Source organism: Lepidochelys kempii, chromosome 7 (genome assembly GCF_965140285.1).
Source record: "Lepidochelys kempii isolate rLepKem1 chromosome 7, rLepKem1.hap1, whole genome shotgun sequence".
NCBI classification, from domain to species: Eukaryota; Metazoa; Chordata; order Testudines; family Cheloniidae; genus Lepidochelys; species Lepidochelys kempii.
The window spans coordinates 28,649,778-28,673,172 of NC_136386.1; the positions used below are offsets into that span (position 1 = coordinate 28,649,778).

At 40.2% G+C, this 23,395-nt stretch overlaps 1 protein-coding gene across 2 annotated transcripts in view; it reads left to right on the forward strand.

Annotated features, from left to right (window-relative positions):
- The window catches only part of DCP1A (decapping mRNA 1A), a 50,416-nt gene extending 38,880 nt beyond the window's left edge, over nt 1-11,536 (forward strand). Inside the window, exons 8-10 of one of the 2 annotated variants that reach the window (XM_073351559.2) lie at nt 148-213; nt 3,015-3,233; nt 6,343-11,536. In XM_073351559.2, coding sequence (XP_073207660.2) covers nt 148-213; nt 3,015-3,233; nt 6,343-6,420 — 363 coding nt within the window. In that variant the 3' untranslated portion in view covers nt 6,421-11,536. Of the gene's footprint in view, nt 1-147; nt 214-3,014; nt 3,234-4,013 lie in introns of both variants that reach the window. The other variant, XM_073351560.2, reaches the window with a different exon arrangement.
- Nucleotides 11,537-23,395: the final 11,859 nt, after the last annotated feature.

The following is a 23,395-nucleotide window of genomic DNA, read 5'->3' on the forward strand; positions in this document are numbered from 1 at the left end:
GATATCATGTCTGTCTTATTGTAGACCTTGACTTGTAATATCCAAGAAAATATATAATTTAGTTGGAGGAAAAACAGAAGATAACACTACTAGAAATTCAGACGCTGACAATAACGTGTACCACACTTTTTTTTTTTTTAATTGCAGACCATACAGCAAAACAAGGAGCCAGATGTATTTTCACAACCCAAGGCTTTGCCAAAAGCCAGCCAAGTAAGCATATAAACTTTTCTCCAGCAAATTAAATATTTCTGATGTCAAAGTTTTCTATTTTACAGCAAATAATTTCATGTATCTTGAAGACTAAAGTACAAGACTGTAGTCATTAACATGCCCATTAGTCCTGTTTCCACCTCTGAAAGTTTGAAAAATGCTATTCTGGTTAGAAGAGAGACTATATACTAAAAATGGCCCCTCTTTAGTAGGGGATCTCTTCCCTGCATGTTAGCTGTGCAGTGATATGGGAAAGTGAACTAGTCTCTTCTGCTTTGTGAAATATGAATAGGAATAGCAGCAGACTGCAGCATCTTTTATTGCTGGTGTTGTTGCAGGAACTAGAAAGAATATATCTTGACTCTCCAATCCTAGGTGCTGTTTGAACCAGTAGCAGTTTTTAAATGCATTTTCATTTGTAGATGGTGGTAACTGAGAAGCAGTAACTAGAGAACTCCATATTTCCATCATTATTTTTACTTAATGTTTATGTTGGGGTAATACCTAAGGGCCTCAATCTATTCTGGATGCTGGGCACTGTTCAAACATGGTAAATGATAGTCCCTACCCCCAAAAAGCGTACAGTCTGAAAGACAAGGCAGACATAACAGGTAGATGGGACAAATAGGTGTGAGGAAAAGGGAAGGACGGTGTCCCAAAAAATATTGTGCTCTAGCACAAACTAGTTGTGAGCACAGTTTTGTTGCCAGTTGGTAGCAGTAATCATTGTAATCACCACTTGCTGTTTTTATAGATTCAGTTTTCAGATTGTTAGAACCACAAAAGAATAACCTTTGAACATCCAGGTCAATATATTATCAAAAGGAACTTTTAGAATCTAGTCAGAAAATAATTAGCAGTAGCCTAAAAGCAAGATCATATCTTTTAAAATATACTTGACCTCCAATGATTTTTATTTAATTATTTATGTCTAAATAAAATGCACAGTGAAATGTAGTCCTTAGTGGTGGCCTGCAGCATCTAAACTGATTAGTGGCTTTACAAAAATCATGAATGGTAAGGCTTTTAAACACTATTACTAAATCATGCCATTCTAATTCCTCTTGCATTATATAAAAGCTGCTTTAGTTGCATGTTCATCTCCAATCGGGAGGGCAACAAAATGACTTTGTTCACAGTTCAGTGCAGTCTGTAAATTGGCCAGTAGTCAATGATCAGTTAAGCAGTGTGCCCACAGTTTTTAAAAAAAAAAAAAAAAAAAAAAGCATCACTTTTGGACTCAAAAGACAATTTAGTGTGCTGGTGGTGTGCCACTGACTAAATGTGCAAGTTTAAATGTGCTGTGATGATTTTAAATTAAATCTTACTGTGGTATTTCCCTACTATGTTGAATTTAATATATATATTTTGCAAGGTTTAACCTTTTTGATGTGACTCTCTATGTAAACATTCAGGGTGAATAGTTTTGCCCTATTTCTTTTTATAATGGAAGATTTTGAATTTCCAAGGGAAGCTTTTTGTTTGTGTATAAAGCTTATTTGAGTTTCGCCATTTATTTCTGCTTTCCTTCTTTGGTAAAACTGCTGATGTTGCCAAAATGAATCCCAAACATTTTGGTCATCCAGAAAGCCTAAGCAAAAGAAGCAGGTAGATCAGTATATTCAATATAAAACTGAGGTGACAGGGAGTCTTCAGATTAATCACTGGAGAGAGTGAGCTTTCCCTACCCTCCTCACACAGATCTAGCCTTCTGACATTTTGGGGGCTCTCAAACTTGAGGAGAAGGTATGCAGTCATACTGACCAAACTCCTGGCGTAGACAGCACTATGTCAACAGGAAACGCTCTCCTGTAAGTATAAGTAGCATCTTCAGTAAGTGCTACAGTGGCACAGCTGCAGCGCTGTAAGTGTAGACAAACCCTCAGTTCTTGCTACTCTGATTTACTTTATACGGAGTTAAGAACACAAGAGGGTAGTGATTGCAGAGAAGAATTGTGCCTACAAAGAGGATAAATCTGTATCTTGTTCAGCTCCTAAAAGTTTGATATTTGTAAAGCAAACAGATATGACTCAACTAATTAAGCTCCAATGCATTTCCTTTTATGCATGTATAGCTTTAATGTTCTATACTGGTATTTTGTGTTTTATATGCTACAAAAGCCAGCTTGTTAGAAGTATACATTTTAAGGAACTCAGTATGATAATGATCATGCCTAGGAGCAGTGCCCTGAAGAGCTGCTAAATTCCCTAGGGTTCCTGAGGTTCCTAATGCTTCCCAGTAGTTGATGAATCTATTTTCTCCATCCTGTCATCTTTGAAATCATGTTGTATATGGTTCTATTTATGTTAGTTTGTCTTTGCATGAGATTTTTTTTCAGGTGTACAACTACCGAAAGTGCCAAGTGTTTAAAAAAAATAATTTATGATCAAAAGATCCGCAGCATAGACAGACACCAGCAGTGAGATTTCAAATGGAGCCATTTTAAATCCTCCCAGTTCTTAATCTAATTAACTGATTTATTTGACCTTAACAAACATTTAATCTGCATCCTAAGAGTAAAGAGAACTTCGGACACTTTTCTCATCCCTCTCATAGGTTGAAATGGTAAAATGCAGCAGTCTTATCTATGAAGGCAGTAAAGGCTCTTCCATAATCTACAGATATAGGTATTAGTCTTTACAAATAGGTATTTGTCTGATCAGAGTTTGATATAAAAACAGTCTCTAAATTTCTATTTAGATAACATATATCGCAACAATGGTTAATTCATCCAGGTTCTTATAAAGGCACTTCTCTCCACAGTGTACATGGTGCTTAATTATTTTCCTTTCTTTTGCAGGTCGCACCTCCACAGTTTGTTACAGCCACAACTACAGTGACTCCTTCAATCCTCTTGTCTCCTAGTGTTTTCCAGCAGTCAGCTACAAAATCCACTGAAATGGAGAATAAAGCCAGTTCCTCTTCTCCTCTAACACTTGGAGCAACAGAAATTCAGACAATGCCTCCTACTGTTCTCAGTAGGTCTCAGCTCCAGGAAACCTTAATACATCTAATAAAGGTACTGTCAGTATCAGATTAAACCACTTTGGGTTTTTTCTGAATACAGAGGCAAGTAATGAGACTCCGTGCACTGGCAACTCCCATTGGATTCAATAGACGTTACAAGAGCTCAGCACTTTTGAGAGCCTGATGATTCCACACAGGTCCCATGTGTAGAGATGGTCCCTTGACTCAAGGTGTCTTCCTTCCCAGGATGGCACAATTTACTTCCTCTCTGGGATCCAGGTTTAGTGATGAGGTGGGGAACAGCTGAGGGTAAGCCACGAGGGACATGCATTGGACCTCTTCCTTCTCCATCCACATACATCTCTGTGAAACTCTGCAGAAAAGTTAATGCAGCTTCAGGATGTTTTAACATTCCTGTGGAGCCCCTCCTGCTGCTTAACTCCCTCTTAAAGGGCATTCCAGGGGTGGACTTCATGCCTGCAGTCTTTGGCAGCACAGCTCCAATGGATCTGCATGGTGCAGAAAGGAGCTCGGGGATTTGTGCAGAGGCCTCTCTATAGTATTGCAAATCTAGCCTCTTGCAAATCTCACAGGATGTGCAGAATTTGTGGGTAAAGAGAAAAGTTGCAGAGTCTCTATGCCATTCTGTAGGTTTTTATGCTGAAAGGGGTGATTTGATGCAGGATTTTGCCCGCAAGAAGTTAAAAATATGTGTATGTAAAATCAAAATATATTTCATTAATAGCTCAACCTGGAAGTAACTTGACCATTACATTTTTATTTAACAAAGTATTCCAGTTACAGATGAGTTTTTTCTTTGTTCCTTTTTTAGGGGCATGAACTCACCTTGAAATGGAAACTGCAAGCATTCTGATTAATGAATTAGAAAGCTTTAATGAGTGTGTTTTAATGCTTCAATTAATATTTCTGCTGCAATTCTGTTTTGTAACTTCTACTGCAACGTTCCTCAGGCCAGGTCTACACTTAGAATGCTGTAGCTGCCCAGCTGCACTGATGCAATTGCAGCACTGTAGCACTTCAGTGAAGACGCTACTGTGCCAACAGGAGAGCTTCTCCTGTCGGCATAGTTAATCCATCTCCACAAGAAGTGGTAGCTGTGTCGACGGGAGAAGTCTTCCCGTCAACGTAGCACTGTCTATGCTGGGGGCAAGGTCAGTATAACTACATTGCTCAGGGATGTAGATTTTTCCTGCCCCTTGGTGTTGGAGTTATACCAATATAATGCAGACCTGGCCTCAGTAAATCACAACAGAGCTATTGCTCCTATAGAGCCATATAGCAAGAGGATTATTTAGCCTCTTTCTGTTGTAAAATTACCATCAGTGTCACAAAACTTTGTGCGACATTAGGGCTCTCTTACTCTTTCCACACTGATCTCGACAGGTCTTGCACACAAAATGCAGCTCTAAAAATAAGACTACAGAAACCTAGCTCCTAGCGATAGAATTGTTAGGTCTGGAAGGGGCCCATAATAAGTCATATGATCAGTTTGGTGGCTGTTTTTGTTCTTTTGCATGACCTGCCTTTTTTTGCAGGACCTGCAGCTGTAACAAAAAACACTTGCTGACCCAGGAAAAACCTGCAAACTGAGCCAGTCTTTTATTATTATTTTTATTTATTGTCGGAGGCAGATTACAGGCAGAAATCTGTGCAATCTTGAGGACACTATTTGTGCTGTTCCAGTTCCAAAGGGAGCAGTACTTTTTATGTGCACTCTGTATAGGCCGTATTTAGACAGGAACCTGAATGCTGATCAAAATTATCCTCCCCAGAAGTGGAGGATTACTATAAATAGTGACTGCAGTAGAATACAAGGGGCTGAAGTGAAAATAATGCTGAAGGAGAAGAATATTCATCTTCATGCTGATTGATTAGGTGTCTGTTGTAGGGTTTACCAGTATATCTCATTTGAATGGTTAGAACCCAAGAAAACTAGAATAGCTTTAAATATTGCATATAAATTAGCATACTGAGTTTCCTGGTAATATACTGATCAAGGATTTTAGACCAGGAATACACTGTGCATTGGTTTCCAAATTGGTCTTAGATTAGAAGTGTAAGTAATTGCAGAAAGTCTTTTCATATAATTGGTGGCACTGCTTGGAGATGGATTTGGGAGTCAGTACTGTTCAGAAATGCACAAAAAGCAAAATTCACCGCACCCCTGTGACGCTTGGGTAATGGGACTTGATGTGGTTGAAGTGAGCAGGAGTTCTGGGGGACAGTACCTTCCAACTCAGGGCCAGGACTGCAGTGCACATTCTTTTCCACCCACTTAAAATTACTAGCACATTGCGGGGGCTGGAATAATGGTGGCTGTTGTCCTGCAGTGTTACTTGTGCTGGATGTTAGGACTGCTTGAAACAGGGGCGGGCAAACTTTTTGGCCTGAGGGCCACATCAGGTTTCTAACCTGAGGGCCGGTTAGGGGAGGCTGTGTCTCCCCAAACAGCCAGGAGTGGCCCAGCCCCCACCTTCTATCCGATACCCCACCTCTACCCTGCTTCTCGTGCCCTAATGGCTCCCCCAGGACTCCTGCCCCATCCACCACCCCCTGTCCACTGACTGCCACCCTGGGACCCCTGCCCCATCCAACCCCCCTGTTCCCCACCTTCTGACCGCCCCAGCCACTATCCACACCCCTGCCCCCTGACAACCACCCCGAAATCCCCTGCCCTCTATCCAACCCCCCGCCCCCTTACCGCGCTGCCTGGAGCACCGGTGGCTGGCGGCGCTACAGCCGCACCGCCCAGAGCACCGGGTCAGGCCGCGGCTCGACAACTGCACTGCCCGGCCGCCCAGAACTGGGGCCGGGGGCTAGCCTCCAGGGCCAAAAGCTCAGGGGCCGGGCAGGAGGGTCCCGCTGGCTGGATGTGGCCCGCAGGCTGTAGTTTGCCCACCTCTGGCTTGAAATGTATAATCACGGATCTTACAGTCGTGGCCCCCAGCCTCATGCTCCCCCAGTCTCTGATGCCTGTGCAGCAGTGCCTTCGTGCAGCCAGTCCTCCCTGTATTCCCCACTGTGAAGAGACACCCACCCCATCTTGAGGCTTAACTTATTCACAATTAAGTAGCAAAAATCAGCACTTAAGTGTATGTTTTCAGTTAATGTTCTGCATATGCTCTTTTCCCCTCCTGCAGAATGATTCCAGTTTTCTCAGTACTGTTCATGAAGTCTACTTGCAAGTCCTGACCAAGAATACAGACATCAAACTATAATTGAAGTTAATTCAGTTCAACTGACAATATGTCTGCTTCTGAAACAATTATGCCTCATCTATAAAGCTGTAATATTTTTTTAAAAAGAATATTTAGTTTTCAGTGTCTTGAATTTTGAACCTGTTGGGAAAGACTATTCCTTAAAAATGCTTCTAAAAAGTAATCTTCTCAGAAGTGATCTAGGTTTCACTGTGATCATCACCAGCAAACCTTTGTTTCTAAGGAAAAATTTAGTTGCATATGAGCTTTCATTAGCATTAAGTGAATGTGCAAATGTTTTCTCTGACTTTTTTTTCTAGCTATCTTCAGTACTGAAGAGTTAAGGGGAACAGTGCTGTTTTTAACCTATCAGGTGTACAGTACACTACACAGATCAGAACAAAACTCAGTTGTAAAACCCACTTCCAGTTCTGAGGGCTTTGTAGAGGCTGGGGAGGCTTATTTATCGTAATAAACTGGTTGATGGCAGATGTGCATATAGTAAAAGATACTGCAGTCAGGCTTGGAGCTGGGTGCCCTTAGAGCTAGATGTTTGAGGTAGGGGTTAAAAATACTTTTGCCCATTCCTGAGCAACAAACAGCCTTTACCCTGTAACTGTTCTGTTAGTTTTTGGCTTTGCATCTTTGGTGTCCATTGAAGTATGCTTGGTTTCTCTAAAAAGATTGAATCCAAAGTGTGCACGATCCTAGGCTAGGGCAATCATGTGCTCTTTAAGTAACAGCCTGATTTCTGTAAATTTTTAAAATCAGATCTGGGGAAGAACATCACTCTAAGACTATTATTTTCCTATTCCCTGGAACTATATATAATATTTGAAATACATTGTTTCTGTTCAGCTAAGGATGAGCCAATGCCAGAATTGAGTTTCATTATTCACTTGTGTTGGCACTGTAGTGTTGAAAACTATACAGATGCGGAAAAATTGCAAACTGACCCCTTGCCTCCAAAATTTTTTTCACGTTGTGTAGTACTGCGTTGTGTTTAGTTGAAAAGTGAATGCTTCTTACATATGGTTTATCATTTCAGTATTTACCAGTGTAAGAATCCGACGACTTCATGTCTCCCCATTTGAAGTCAGAAAAGAATCCTTAATGATATTTTACTATGCTGCTATTGGTCTATCTGTGACTTATATTTATTTCTATATGGCATGAAAAGGTACTTAGTAATACTTTAAAGTAGCTCTCAGTTGATTCCAGTAATACTAATTTTAAGGAATGGTTTTTGAGTAGAGAGGTCTTGGCATATTTGCTAATGGATAATTTGTAGTAAATTTAACCAGTTAGGATGCTTTGCTTATTTTTTCCAAGCACTATTGCAATGAAGAAGAAACGAGTTTGTTTGGCTCTACAAAATAGAATATCCTAGGGATTAGTTATAATAATGTTGACATAGTCAAGGGTTCAGGGTCACTTCATTGGAAATGATCAAATAAGCTTTAATTGTGACTCCATCACAAAGCAGTGGGTTTCTTCTAGTTATAACAAAATGTATGTTTGCATTTTTCATGTCTAATAATTGTTTTAGTTTGAACTTTGTTTTTGAATAGAAAAGATTTTTGTTTAGCAAAATTTGCCTTCTGAAGAGTTTTTCAGCCTTTGAACTCAGTGTTTTTAATTAAAAATATTTAGTATTTTTATGTTAGTATGCAGAATTCAGGGAAACATACTAGTGATCATGTGTATTTACCAAGAAATATATTAGCATTAATGGTAGCATTTGAATTCAGCAACAAAGACTTTCTGGACTTCGTAAGGAAGAAGGCGACCTAGTCACATACTAGAATTCTAATAGCATGTGCATGCACAAAGCAATGTAACTTTGATTAGTTTATCTAAACCCATACACCTGATCCAAATCAAACTTGTGAGGGCCTTTTTGGAGGAGAAAGAATAGGAAAAAATGCCAAACTAGAGAGAGGTGCTTTTGGCTATAGTCCTAGTGGACAATAACCAAGACCCTCAAGTAGGTGTCTTTCTCTGGCTTCAGCAAAGACTGAAGCAGTAATTTTCTTGACTTTTATGAGCATTTCTACTAGCTTGAAAAGGAGGATGGATGGATGGATGGAAGGAGGAGTTCCCAAGTATAGAAATGAGAAAAGGAGCTACTGAGATGATACCAATTACAAACACTTCTGTTAACTTTCGGTTAAATACAGACTCATGTTTAAAATGTCATATCCAAAGATTTATATAAATTATGGGACACTAAGATTTCCCTCATATGGATTGTACTTTCATTTTAAGTCTAAGTCATGAACAGTTGATAATAAAGGGAATGTTATTTTAAGTAGCAACAACATTACAAGAGTTTGATTATGATTTAAACCCCAACATTTTACATTTTTGTTTAATGTGCTTGTGTTATAACTGTCCAGGAACCTCAACACGATGTTGGTAGATCCAAGTTCTCTTAATTTTTATATTCTGCTAATCTGAAAAAGTGTCATCTTCCCAGCTTGCAGAATGAATTTAAATCACCGTGACTAAGCAAGCTTTCTAATGAGTACAACTGATTTCTGTTCACATTGAATTCTTACTCACATTTACTCCACCTGCTGTATGTATAAACAGACGCACACTGGGAGAACAGGAGTATCCTGCAGATGCAGAGTGCCATGATAGTGCTTTTTGTAATATGACAAAATTTAACAGATAAACCTCTTTAATGAAGAACTGCATTGTAAAACAAGCTCTGCTGCAACATAAAACTGGAGATGTTTTATAATGTGGAAGTTGTTTGACAGCTTCATTCTGGTTATTTTGAACTTTTGTATTCTAAACTGGTCAAGTTCGTTTCATTGCTTGATTCATGTTAGCTGCATGTACTGATAGTTAATGCATAGCTCGTTACCATGGGTCATCACAGCAACTTAACATGATCATTTAAAGTGGCTTTTTGTTTTGGTAAAACTACTACTTAATGTGATTGTACCCATTAGTTCTGAGAGTGAAAACAATTAGTTTAGACTATATTCCCAAAATTAATTAATTGTCTAAGCACGTGTTTTCTGTGGTCAATGTTAAGTCACTTTAAAAATTATAACCTTCTAATCAAAGATGGTTTTAAGATTTACAGCTTTATTATTATTATTATTATTATTCACAAAATTAAAATTGTTTCTCAGTTTTGTAGCTGTTAATATCGCAAAGTTGTATGAAAGGTGCTGAACGGCTATTAATTTGGAAGACGTATATCTTGTAAAAGAAGAAAATATTTGCAAAAGAATTGAGGCAAAGTGTGAAACTGCAAGAGTGATTATTAATTTTAGTTTCATATAACAGATGTTTGACTTGCCAGGTATTGATATTCAACATGTTTGAACATTTGCTGCTGGACATGTTTCATTTTGCCTACATTTTTGTTTTGCTTCATTTTTGGTACATTCCTTGAACCTATAATGCCCCATCTAGTCAAGTATGCAATTACTGGGAAACTTTTAAAAGAGAGTGATTACTTTGGAAAGTTATCTTTAAAAGTATGTGAGAAATCAGACACTTTTTTCAACTATTTGAATTGCTTCTTGCTTACAGCATATCTTTACAGGAGGAATGTGTGCAATATATTTCACCTCAGTTTAGCCTGACATTGTTGTGAAAATGTTAAGATGCAATATCTTCCTTCCACTTTAAATTGGAAAAAATTGCAATATCTTTCCCTGATGGTCTATTTATTTTTATCTATTCTGTGTATGGGCACATTGGTGGGGGGGAGGGTTTAAAATGTAAAGTATGCATTTTTAACTGTCATTTTTTTACCACTTTTTTTTGGCTGCACCAGTTGTTATTTACTTGCATGTTCTTACAGTATGAAGATGCTCAAGACACTGGGATTTTTAGTAATGATTTCTGGAAACATGGTATGCAAACAGGTTTTTTTCAAGTCAGTAAATGTAGATACTGCATCACTAACATTATGGTATGGACTTCTTTATACCATCTATGTATGTTTGCAAATATTAAGTTATTGCATAAATGTTTAAGAATTAGCATTTTTCATCCAAAATTTTGTATGTTTGCAAATATATTTTTGTAATAAAATTTCAAAAACAAATATTTCAGCACGTCTTACAATCTTCCAGTGTTTTATTTCACTTGCAGAGATAGAAACTAGCTATGAGTGTAAACTCAAAAGGTTCATTGGGGTCATCCATCCTGGTACCTTAAATTTTAGATTTTGAATTTGGCAAACCAATCAATCGTCATCCTTCTTCTAAGAAGTAAATCTGTAAGATGTGCGTTGCTAATACTACTGCAGTCGCTTCCATTGGCTTTCATCCTAATATTTAATTTTTGTAGTACCCTTCTCTTCCATTCTAGCAAATGTGTGACACTTGATAAACCAAATATTAATCTGAAACTGTTTAGATTTAGACTTGGTGGTGGTCTGGATTAATTCAGCAACTGTCACTCTATATGAATTGATGATGGTAATACTGAGCTATTGTTGTTTTTGCTGCCCAAACCACTGGTGAGTATTATGGTTTTGGTAATCTTAATTTATTTGCAACAAAGTCTTGTAGCACAATTTCACTATAACACTAACTTTTTTCCCTTTTATGAAGATGTTTTTTTCTGGGTTCTCCTTTGTTTGTTTGCGATCTTGACTTTGAAACTTATTTTCAGCTGAAATAGAATATAAATAATATTATAAAATTCTTCACATATTCCTTACAAACATTATTTAATTGTTGTAAGATAAATCAGATAGGGAAATTGAGACAGACAAGGGGACAAATTCAGAAGTTGTATGTCAGATGGAGTAAGCTAGATGCCCTTGCATTAAACTCCCATAAATTCAGTCTTTCTTGACTCTACTTACACCCAGTCTCCCAACAAATTAGCAAGTCTAAATGTCTAAGAGGATGTAACTTACACAGTGAAGAGGCAGACCTGGATGTTAAAACAGGATGGTGCTATCTTTGTAGCTATTAGTGGGCTGGGAACTGTACTATATATGCAAGCAGGTCCTCTCTAATTGCCTTGCATGGCAGCCTTCCAGTAGGAGAGTGATCACTTTTATGGAATAGTCATGAAAACAAAATAACAGCCATAATGGCCTGAATTGTGGCTTTGCTTGCCTTGTCGAATTTGTTGCGTACAACGGTCAACACAGAGGAGGATTGAGTACTGTGGGCACTGTCTCTTTATAGAGATTCAGTGAAGAATTATATTTTCCTGTATCTAAACTACATCATCCACTGCGTAAATAAAATTCCTCTCAAATTTGGGCCAAACCTTTTTTCTCTGGGCTCCCATCTCACATGTCAGTTTGGACTCTGCAATGGACAAGAGTATCTTCTGAGTTTGGGTGGAAGCATGTGTCAAAAATCAAATTTTATAAAAGAAAGGTGGTTACAGTATTAATCATGAAGAAACAGGTGGGAGGCTGGGAATTTGGGGCTCTGCTTTCTGGTCTTCCTTCAGCAGGTACTGTCCAGCAATGCAGTGTATCCTCATCTGCATTGGTAATGTTTCAAATGCTGGGGCTAGCTGACTCCTTTCCAGGCTATCAAAGTAGCTGAAAGGAAAACTATACTTTTCTCCAATGCCTCTTAGAGAATGAAATATTTACCAAAACTAAATATATGAAAATGAATTTCCCAGTGTGTTTTGAAATACCTGTCACTGTTTTTATACCTCCCTCCAGTGAACTGGACTATGTGACTCTGATGTCTGACCTCTTAGTGATGCTGCATTGTACTTCCCAGCAGGAGGCAGAGTTTCATGAAATAGAATTAGGGCATAGAAAATTCACCCACTGAAATCTGACTCTTCCAATTGAGTTTTTGGGTAAATTCTTATGGAGTTAGAGGATGAAATACATATACGCTGTGGCACATACAAATAACAGCACATGCTAAAGAAAACATTTTGACAGATCCTCAGCTTGTGTAAATAGGAACATCTTTACTGACTTCAGCAAAGCCATGCTCATTTACACCACTTTGGATGTGATCCATTGTGCAACAATATACTTATTAAAGCTCAGTTGTGCCTCACGCCATACAAAATGACTGGATTGCCATGGGCCGACCAATATCCTATTACTGGATCAGAGGATAGGAAAACTGCTACCATCCTTTCTCCCAGTTAAAAATGTTGTTTCATGAAACTGAGGTGGATTTTTCTCCCTTTCATTTAAAAGTTGAAAATGAATTGTGTGTTTTTATTTTTAAAAGTTTATTAATGCATTTAAGCAGTTCTTAAATTAACCCAAACATTACAAAATACACCCTAAAATAACTTTTAAACTGTTTTCAACACTTGCTAGTGGAACTTGATTTGTCTGTCTTCATTCTGTTTCATGAAATTCTACTTTCCAAGAGTGAAGATGGTTGCTTCTTCCTTGTTGCTTTAAATATGTTGTTATATTTCAGGTAAATGGTTTTTTTTAAGTAGCTTTCTCGTCTTTGTAAGTAGACATCAAGATTAGAATCACATTTATGCTACTCTGCTGTTTTCCTGTAAAGATGAGCAACCTAAACTGTTCCACAGAGATGAACTCTCTTGTCTTTCTTAAGGTGTAAGTATTGTTATTAATTTATTACTATCATTTCTCTGACCTGACAGGTTACTAATCTAGGCCAACTTGGAAATCTCATGAGAATAGCACTCCTATGTGCGCTCTCTACTTCCATCCAGACTGAAACTGGGAAATTTTGAGTCCATTTTTCTTTGCTCAATTGAACCTTCAAACCCCTTATCAAAGATTTGTGGGATGGGCAAAGATTAAAACTAGTTAATACAAGCTGTTTGCCCATCTCTAGGAGAAGGCTGATAGGCTAATGTAACTAGCTACATTAAACAATCTTACCCTATCAAAGTTAATTTCTATTAAGGATTTATTTTATCTGGCAGATAAACATTAAATGTGTGTGTGTGTGTCTATATATATGTTTGTTTGAAGGTCTCCCCACAGATGTGAATTTTCACTAAAGTATAGAATTGATATGAGCGGTCATATTCTGATCTGTTACTCTAGTTTTATACCTTTATATTATCTAAATCGGGCTATTGACCATTGTGTCAAAAGCTCAATCACTGTGAATTAGTGCACTAATACATTTGTTTGTAAAATGTTTGTACATGTCTTCCAATTTTTTGTGCTTTCCTTCTGTGTGCAGGACTCCTGGAAGGGCCAGTTAAGCACTGAGAAAGAGAGGAGGCTCTTCTGTCCATCATTAGCACATTTTAAAGAAGAACTTTAGGAGTGAGGTAGAATAAAAGGAGAGCAAACAGGAAATAGAAGTGCGGGTAAACAACAGAAAAGACAACGATGCGTCCTTGTGGCACCTTAGAGACTAACATTTATTTGGCCATAAGCTTTTGTGGGCTAGAACCCACTTCATCAGATGCATGGAGTGGAAAATACGTTGTTTTTGCTGATTCAGGCTAACATGGCTACCACTCTGAAACCTGTCAACAGAAAAGAGTTGAAGCAAAATGTAGAGGGGAAATGTGGAGAGAGGTGACTAGCAGTGAGGTGATCAGGGATAAATGAGACACACAGAGATGTTACATGGAACACAGAAGAAATCACTTGCTTTGCTGTGAGTTACCATTTAATTCCTGGGCTGCTGCATGCCTCCTTTGGATGATTTACCAGGGCTTAGTGGCTGAGGATGAAATGAGGTTCACTTCTAGGAATCCAGAATATTTCAATCCATACACTGATAACCAACCTGAGTTGGGCATGACCTCCCTTCCCCAGTCTGTGCTGTGATAGTGCACAACTATTTGCCAGGTCCATTATGGATTTTTTTTTTTTTTTTTTTAGCCTTCAGATATCCTGAAGCAGGATAATGGAGTTGCCAGACTAATGGCATATCCAAGTCCTATTTCTTTGCTGATGGCTCTTACATTAGAGCCCAAAATCTGTAGCTCTTGCTAAGAAAGAAGTTGTTCCCAGTGAATTGGCTCAGTCTCTCATTTTTCATGAATAAATCTGGAGGGTTTTTTTCCTATTTAAAATGCAAGTAGTACAATTTTATAAAATGCATTGCAGGAAGCCTAATCTCAAGGGCATAAGGAATATGCTTCCTTTTCAGGTTGACTGAAGGCACTTGTCCTTGGGCCTCACTTAAAACATGCAGGTATGCGATGTGAATGTACAGCTGGTGTTTATTGCTTACATAAATCAAGAGACTCAGCGTAACCACGAGAGAGAAGATCTAGTGTGATGCTAGCAGAGTCCTTATGTGCTCTTACTCTAGAGAGCATATAGTCTCACATCCTGCCCCACTTTGTAGAAATCGGAGAAGGGTGGAGGAAGGCCTACAAGACTTTCTATTCCATCCCCTTGCCAATGTGGGATTGTGATCCACAGTATATTTTTCTAGTGTATTGTCCAGTTTCCTTCTAAAATGCCAAGCAACAAGGCTTCTACTCCTCCTCTGGGGAGACTAATCTCCAATCTGATAGATTTCACTGTAAGGAAAGTTTGGGGTGTTAGAAAAACTTTCCTTTCCACATCTTTCTCTCATTACAGTGTTCCCTTGCCTCTAATTTTTTTCCTCCATCATTGATGTCGATGCTGTTCAATATTTGGAGATAGTTTTGCCCCAATTACCCCTTTATTTGTTGCTTAGCTAAACAATACATCAGGGTTAGGCAGCCTATGGCACGTGCGCCAAAGGCGGCATGCGAGCTGATTTTCAGTGGCACTCACGCTGCCCGGGTCCTGGCCACCGGTCCGGGGGGCTCTGCATTTTAATTTAATTTTAAATGAAGCTTCTTAAACATTTTTTAAAAGCTTATTTATTTTACATGCAATAGTTTAGTTATTATATTATAGACATAGAAAGAGACCGTCTTAAAAATGTTAACATGTATTACTGGCAGGCAAAACCTTAAATTAGAGTGAATACATGAAGACTCAGCACACCACTTCTGAAAGGTTGCCGACCCCTGCAATACTTATTAAACTGCTTAGGCCCTATTTTTGCAGGCTGTTCCATCCAAGGCTAAAATCAATGGATCTTTGCACTGGTGCAGTGGTTTGGCAGTGCACAACAGCTTGCATAATTGGGGCAAGAATTTGGGCCCTAGCCAGTCCTACTCCCAAAAGGCGGCCTCTCCTGCTGCTCTTTCCAAACGGAATAATAATCCCAAAATCTGTTATGTTGTAGGAAAGAAACTGAAATCCCTTTTCCAGAAAAACACAATGCATGAAATCTTGGCCCCACTGAAGTCAATGCCAAACCCCCATTTATTTTAATGGGGCCTGGATTTCTCCCACTGTAGTTTTAGAGTATGACATAATGTAAATGGGAAGTCTGTTTTTATTATTTATTAGTAGTATAGCAGGAGTTGCCTATGAGCACCATTCATAAACCAGGACATCACTGTGCTAGGTACTGTACAAACATTGAACAAAAAAGTCTTAATTTGACTGTTCTAGATGCCTCTCCTGTTCCCCTTCTCCTTTCTAGTTATACTGTAAACACGAAACAGTTGGTTGTTAAAATAATATAAATGTCTTCTTATTTACACAAAGTAAGTTATTCCATTTTTGGTAATAAGATCTTTAACGAAGAAGTTCAGTCATTTGAATGTAGTTGTTCCTTTAAACAGTGAGTCCTGATCAGATATGCCAACCTATAATGACAAAGCAAATTCCTAGTCTGTTGAATGGAGGGGGGGAAACTAGTTTGTTTACTTATCATGATTCAAATGTCAGACAGCTACTCTGTAGATGTAATGAAGTTACTTTTAAAAATGTAAAAAAAAACGAGGAGTACTTGTGGCACCCTAGAGACTAACAAATTTTGTACTCGGTTTTGGGTTTTTTTGCTGATACAGACTAACACCGCTACCACTCTGAAACCTCTTAAAGGAGGTGCTGTCGTCCTCATGAATAGGTTGGCATTTGAACAAGAAGCTGCTAGGCAGCTCTCCAACACCACTTTCTACAAGCCGTTACCCTCTGATCTCACTGAGGGTTACCAAAAGAAACTACAGCATTTGCTCAAGAAACTCCCTGAAAAAAAGCACAAGAACAAATCCGCACAGACACACCCCTAGAACCCCCACCAGGGGTATTCTATCTGCTACCCAAGATCCATAAACCTGGAAATCCTGGACGCCCCATCATCTCAGGCATTGGCACCCTGACAGCAGATTGTCTGGCTATGTAGACTCCCTCCTCAGGCCCTACGCTACCAGCACTCCCAGCTATCTTCGAGACACCACTGACTTCCTGAAGAAACTACAATCCATCGGTGATCTTCCTGAAAACACCATCCTTGCCACTATGGATACAGAAGCCCTCTACACCAACATTCCACACAAAGATGGACTACAGGCCATCAGGAACAGTATCCCCGATAATGTCACGGCAAACCTGGTGGCTGAACTTTGTGGCTTTGTCCTCACCCATAACTATTTCACATTTGGGGACAATGTATACCTTCAAATCAGCGGCACTGCTATGGGTACCCGCATGGCCCTACAGTATGCCAACATTTTTATGGCTGACTTAGAACAACGCTTCCTCAGCTCTTGTCCCCTAATGCCCCTACTCTATTTGTGCTACATTGATGACATCTTCATCATCTGGACCCATGGAAAAGAAGTCCTTGAGGAATTCCACCATGATTTCAACAATTTCCATCCCACCATCCACCTCAGCCTGGACCAGTCCACATAAGAGATCCACTTCTTGGACACTACGGTGCTAATAAGCAATGGTCACATAAACACCACCCTATACCGGAAACCTACTGACCACTATTCCTACCCACATGCCTCCAGCTTTCATCCAGACCACACCACACGATCCATTGTCTACAGCCAAGCTCTACGATACAACCGCATTTGCTCCAACCCTTCAGACAGAGACAAACACCTACAAGATCTCAATCAAGCATTCTTACAACTACAATACCCACCTGCTGAAGTGAAGAAACAGATTGACAGAGCCAGAAGAGTACCCAGAAGTCACCTACTACAGGACAGGCCCAACAAAGAAAATAACAGAACGCCACTAGCTATCACCTTCAGCCCCCAACTAAAACCTCTCCAACGCATCATCAAGGATCTACAACCTATCCTGAAGGACGACCCATCACTCTCACAGATCTTGGGAGACAGGCCAGTCCTTGCTTACAGACAGCCCCCCAACTTGAAGCAAATACTCGCCAGCAACCACATACCACACGACAGAGGCACTAACCCAGGAACCTATCCTTGCAATAAAGCCCATTCCAACTGTGCCCACATATCTATTCAGGGGACACCATGATAGAGCCTAATCACATCAGCCACACTATCAGAGGCTTGTTCACCTGCACATCTACCAATGGGATATATGCCGTCATGTGCTAGCAATGCCCCTCTGCCATGTACATTGGTCAAACTGGTCAATCTCTACGTAAAAGAATAAATGGACACAAATCAGACGTATTATAACATTCAAAAACCAGTCGGAGAACACTTCAATCTCTCTGGTCACTCCATTACAGACCTAAAAGTGGCAATTCTTCAACAAAAAAACTTCAAAAACAGACTCCAACGAGATAGTGCTGAATTGGAATTAATTTGCAAACTGGATACAATTAACTTAGGCTTGAATAGAGACTGGGAGGGGATGGGTCATTACACAGAGTAAAACTATTTCCCCATGTTTATCCCCCACCCCCACCGTTCCTCAGACATTCTTGTCAACTGCTGGAAATGGCCCACCTTGATTATCACTACAAAAGGTTCTCTTCCCCACCCTCATCCCCCCCCCCCCCCCGCTCTCCTACTGGTAATAGCTCATCTTAAGTGATCACTCTCCTTACAGTGTGTATGGTAACACCCATTGTTTCATGTTCTCTATGTAATAATCTCCCCACTGTATTTTCCACTGAATGCATCACATGAAGTGAGCTGTAGCTCACGAAAGCTTATGCTCAAATAAATTTGTTAGTCTCTAAGGTGCCACAAGTCCTCCTTTTCTTTTTGTGAATACAGACTAACACGGCTGCTACTCTGAAACCTTTTAAAAGTGTGTGTGCTGTAGAGATTTGCTAAAGAACATTTATCTAACTAAAACTGTGATCAGATAGAGTTAAAGGCTTGGCTTAAACAAGCACAAGCAAAGATCTTCGTAACTAAGGCTGAAATCAGAGTGGCTGAATCAAAACTCTCGATCCAAATAGCCCCAAACTTTGCAGCATTGAAATCTAGATCTGGTTCTAAATTTTGCAACTTGGATCAGTCTCTAGCTGAAATGCTCCTGTAAATTACCCTCATTGTACTTAAGTATTGGATTGCATCTGTTATCCAAAGTAATTCATTAATGGGATTCCTGCACACTATGGGGAGATGGAACACTGTGTATGTGTCTCTGCAGTAGTTTTCAATGGACTATCCATTCATTAGGGAAAGGTGGTAAACTCCCTGTGTAAAGGCTGCAACAAGCTTCAAATATAAAGCTGTTTTGCCCCGTAATATTTTGGCTTGGAAAATAGGTTTGGTCTGGAAAATGCCAGATTTACCCTGAAAACAAATAATTATTCTTGTTGGCTTGTTTTCTGCAAAGTTTTTTTTTAAAAAAAAATCACATTATTTTTGAGTGAGAGGCCATTTAAATATACCTTGACTGGAAATTTTATTTTTTGTCTAACATCCGTTTCAGTCCCTCTAACTCAAAAACAGCTGGTTAGTTATCCTCCAAGCTTTCTAGAAAATCTCCTTAAGCTCCTGGGCAGCTATAACAGAAAGAAAACAGGTTGAAGTTTAAGCAAAAATATGACTAGGTTTTTTGTGGCTATCCTTGGGCTCTGTCCTGTTCCCAGTGACTTCAGTGGGAGTTTATTTACCATTGCTGCCTTCGGGAGCAGGTTCAGGCACTGCATGAGCATGTTGTATTCTATGGGCTGTTGGTTGCTCCTTAGAAAGAGCATAAGAGTGTTTATGTAGATATCTTCCTTTAGCTCTTGCACTCAAGTCCTGTGCCTGTTAGCAGACCCCTACTGGACCCTCCTGCTCTATCTCAGAGATAAGGCTCTTTTCTCAACTCTGTGACAAATTTTCTATGTAATCTTTAGCAAATCACTTAAACTACATTCACGGGTTACCTGATCTGGAAAAATGACTTGTACGTGTTCTCCATAGGTCAAGGGAGCCTTTTAGTGGGAGAGGCAGGAGTAATTGTTTTGCTAGATCTTGGAGTTTCCTCTTACAGAATGTGTCATCTATTTGAACAAACACTACTTTTTTAAATGGATTTTGTTTTGTATGTTGAGATCCACTGGTGAAAGAACAGTATTCACTCTCAGGCAGAGCGTGAAGCTGCAGTGCAGCCTGGGGGCAGGGCGTGTGGCTGTGGTGTGGCTTTAAGTTCTTTTTGTGCCCTCTTGATCCTCAGCTGCTACAAGCATGGGATAGGTCCCCTCCCCCCCGCATAATTTACACAGGCTCTCTAAGCTTAGCCCTAGCCCTATGAGCCACAGTCCAGAATCTCTACAGTTGTTCCAAATTGCAGCCCCACCCCAAACACTCCCTCCCTGCCCTTGGCATGCCTCCTGACAATCAGGGCTTGCAAGGGGGTCCTTGGAGGAGAGCCTTACAACTGTCCTCTGCAGTGCCTCTAATGAGGGAATCCTTCCCATGGCCTGACACTGAACTTTTGGAGGTCCTTTACACCACTTTGGCCCTCTTGCTTGGTGTAGAGGGGCTGGAGTGGAGGTGAGGGTCCCACCCAGAGCTTTTGTACATTACTTTATACTTGATGTGAATAATTTGTTTATATATGAGGTGTGTAATGTCCTTGCTCTTAAGTGCTTAGGTTTTGTAGATGATGTGCTAGGTAAGGACATATTTGCCAGTCAGCACCCTTGCAGGGGAGGGAGAGTTCAGTGGTTTGAGCATTGGCCTGCTAAAGGCAGGGTTGTGAGTTCAATCCTTGAGAGGGCCATTTGGGATCTGGGGCAAAAATTGGGGATTGGTCCTGCTTTGAGCAGGGGGTTGGTCTAGATGACCTCCTGAGGTCTCTTCCAACCCTGATATTCTATGATTATTTTTTGGTTTTGGAATTTGATTTAAGGTGAAAATGTTAAACACCTAACTCCATATGTAGATATCTAAATGAGTGGCCTGACTTTTGGTGGTGCGGAGCATCTGCAGTTCCCACTGAAGTCAGTGGAGTTGCCTCTATTTATGTCACATAGCCACATTCATTGCTGGGTTGTTTTGCACAATTATAGCAAGAACAGAGTTTAGGTTGGGGGGTCTCTAAAAGATGCTAATATGAGCACAACAATTTTTCTTATGCAGGAAGCAGGAAACTTCATGAGTTTTCATTTTGAGTTTCTAGCTCATGGCTACAATAGTTGTCAGAATCCCTAGGCTGCCCTCTGAGGCAGGAGCAGATGCAGGCTGCAACACAGGCTGGCTAGAAGCAGAATCAAGGGCAGCCTGTCAAAACTACTGGCAATGGGAGTGTTTGCAACCAGGTAGTGACGTTGAGCAGACTAGAGAGACTGCTTCCTGATATACCTGGGTGGGACCTCACCTGTGGTTTGGCAGGACCCTGGTTGAATGGCATGGGGCGTATCACAAAACCTGCAGTTAATTGCCTATGATGTTTCATCTGACTAAACAGGCTCAAGCTCAGAGGTCACACAGGGGATGACTCAACGTTCTTAAGCAAGCTCAGAGGTGCAGCACGTGGTGGGATTTATCTCCTTTTGGACACAGTCACATCCAGAATGAAAATGAGCGGATTGTCTCAAATCAGTAGGTCTCTCATGATTGGTGGAAGACCAGTGCCTTTGTGCAGCCTTTCCTAGATCATTGTTGACAAATCTATCATTTCCATCTAGTAATGAACTGCTAACATGCCTTTTGTTCCTAATATACTTTTTTTAAAAAATCCTTATTGTCCTTAACTATGCAGTCCATAGATTTTTCCCTTTGTCCTTCTACTTCCCTTATCAATTTTTACAATTCCTAGTTTCTAATTAATATTCATTGTTTATCAACTTCCCCTTTCCTCCATTTGTTATATATTTAACCAGCGTAGCCTCCTTTTTCTTCTTACTAGAGACAAAAAAAATTTCTTAAGAAATTCCCAATTATAATTCACATTTTCTGTTTAAATTACTTCTTTCAGATGATTTGGCTCATAGCTGTTTTCAACTTTATGAAATTGGCCATTTTAAAGCAAAAGTGTATATATATTGTACTCTCCGTGTGTGTGTGTGTGTGTGTGTGTATGTATTACTGGGTTGGACTTTTATACTAGCACATAACAAATGTAAATCATGATCACCTGCACCTAAGTAACCACTAATTCTTAGTTATGTGATCATCTGTCAAAATAAGTTATAATATAGAATTTGCCCATGTTGGATGCAACACTTTTTGAGTTAGGAAATTATCTACAATTTTCAGAAAGTCCAATGACCTTTTAGTACTGGCAACATGAGACCGCTAGCGTATGTAGATAGACGTATCCCATGATAACGTAGGGTTATGGGGGTTTTTTATACACCTTATAGACAGATGCTTCAGTAAAAGTTTCATGTATCTCACAATTAAGCGATAAGATGTAGCAAATGGGCACACTTCAGAAAAGACGTTGTTTAACACTGAATGCAACAATTTCAGTGGATTGGGTTGTGCTCTGTAATCTAAACTATAAAGCAGTTGTCAAAGTTCAGGACAACTGCACCTGTAGTCCACCTCGGTGGTTCCAGCAAGGGCACCTACTAGAGGCTCCAGGCTCCTTTAGTTCTCACCTCTCCTGAGTAGAGACCTGCATCTCTTCCCCCTCCTGAATGGAGTATTTCAACGCTACACATTTCCCTGCCTACACACTGAATCCCACAGCAAGTAAGAATGTCTAAGCAGGCCAGCTTTGCTTTTCTCCTCAAGGATAGTAAACGGCATAATTGCCCGCTACACAGTTAAGTTACTGCATCACTCTATAAACAATCACATTTATTCTTAAGGTAAAAGTCTTTGAGAGAAAACATATTGAAAGCAATAAAAGAATCTACATGCATGCTAATAAACTTACCAGAGATCATTCCCTCACTCTAATTAAGGTTCTGGCTGGTAAACAGTCCTCGAAACCACAACCAGGGGATTTTCTGTGGTCACAAGTTAATAACAGGTTTCCCTCAGAGCAAGCACTCTTGCGAATCTGTATGTCTACACTACGAAATTAGGTCGAAATTATAGAAGTCAGTTTTTTAGAAATCGTTTTTAAATAGTCGATTGTGTGTGTCCCACACAAAATGCTCTAAGTGCATTAACTCGGCGGAGTGCTTCCACAGTACCGAGGCTAGCGTTGACTTCCAGAGTGTTGCACTGTGGGTAGCTATCTCACAGTTCCCGCAGTCTCCGCTGCCCATTGGAATTCTGGGTTGAGATCCCAATGCCTGATGGGGCAAAAAACATTGTCGCGGGTGGTTCTAGGTACATGTCATCAGGCCCTCCTTCCCTCCCTCCCTATGTGAAAGCAACGGCAGACCATCGTTTCGCGCCTTTTTTCCGGAGTTACCTGTGCAGACGCCATACTACGGCAAGCATGGAGCCCGCTCAGATCACTTTGGGAATCAGGAGCACATTAAACACCACATGCATTATTCAGCAGTATATGCAGCACCAGAACCTGGCAAAGAGAAACCAGGCGAGTAGGCGATGTCAGCGCAGTGACGAGAGTGATGAGGACATGGACACGGACTTCTCTCAAAGCACGGGCCCTGGCAATGCAGGCATCATGGTGCTAATGGGGCAGGTTCATGCCGTGGAACGCCGATTCTGGGCCCGGGAAACAAGCACAGACTGGTGGGACCGAATAGTGTTGCAGGTCTGGGACGATTCCCAGTGGCTGCGAAACTTTCGCATGTGTAAGGGCACTTTCATGGAACTTTGTGACTTGCATTCTCCTGCCGTGAAGCGCATGAATACCAAGATGAGAGCAGCCCTCACAGTTGAGAAGCGAGTGGCGATAGCCCTGTGGAAGCTTGCAACGCCA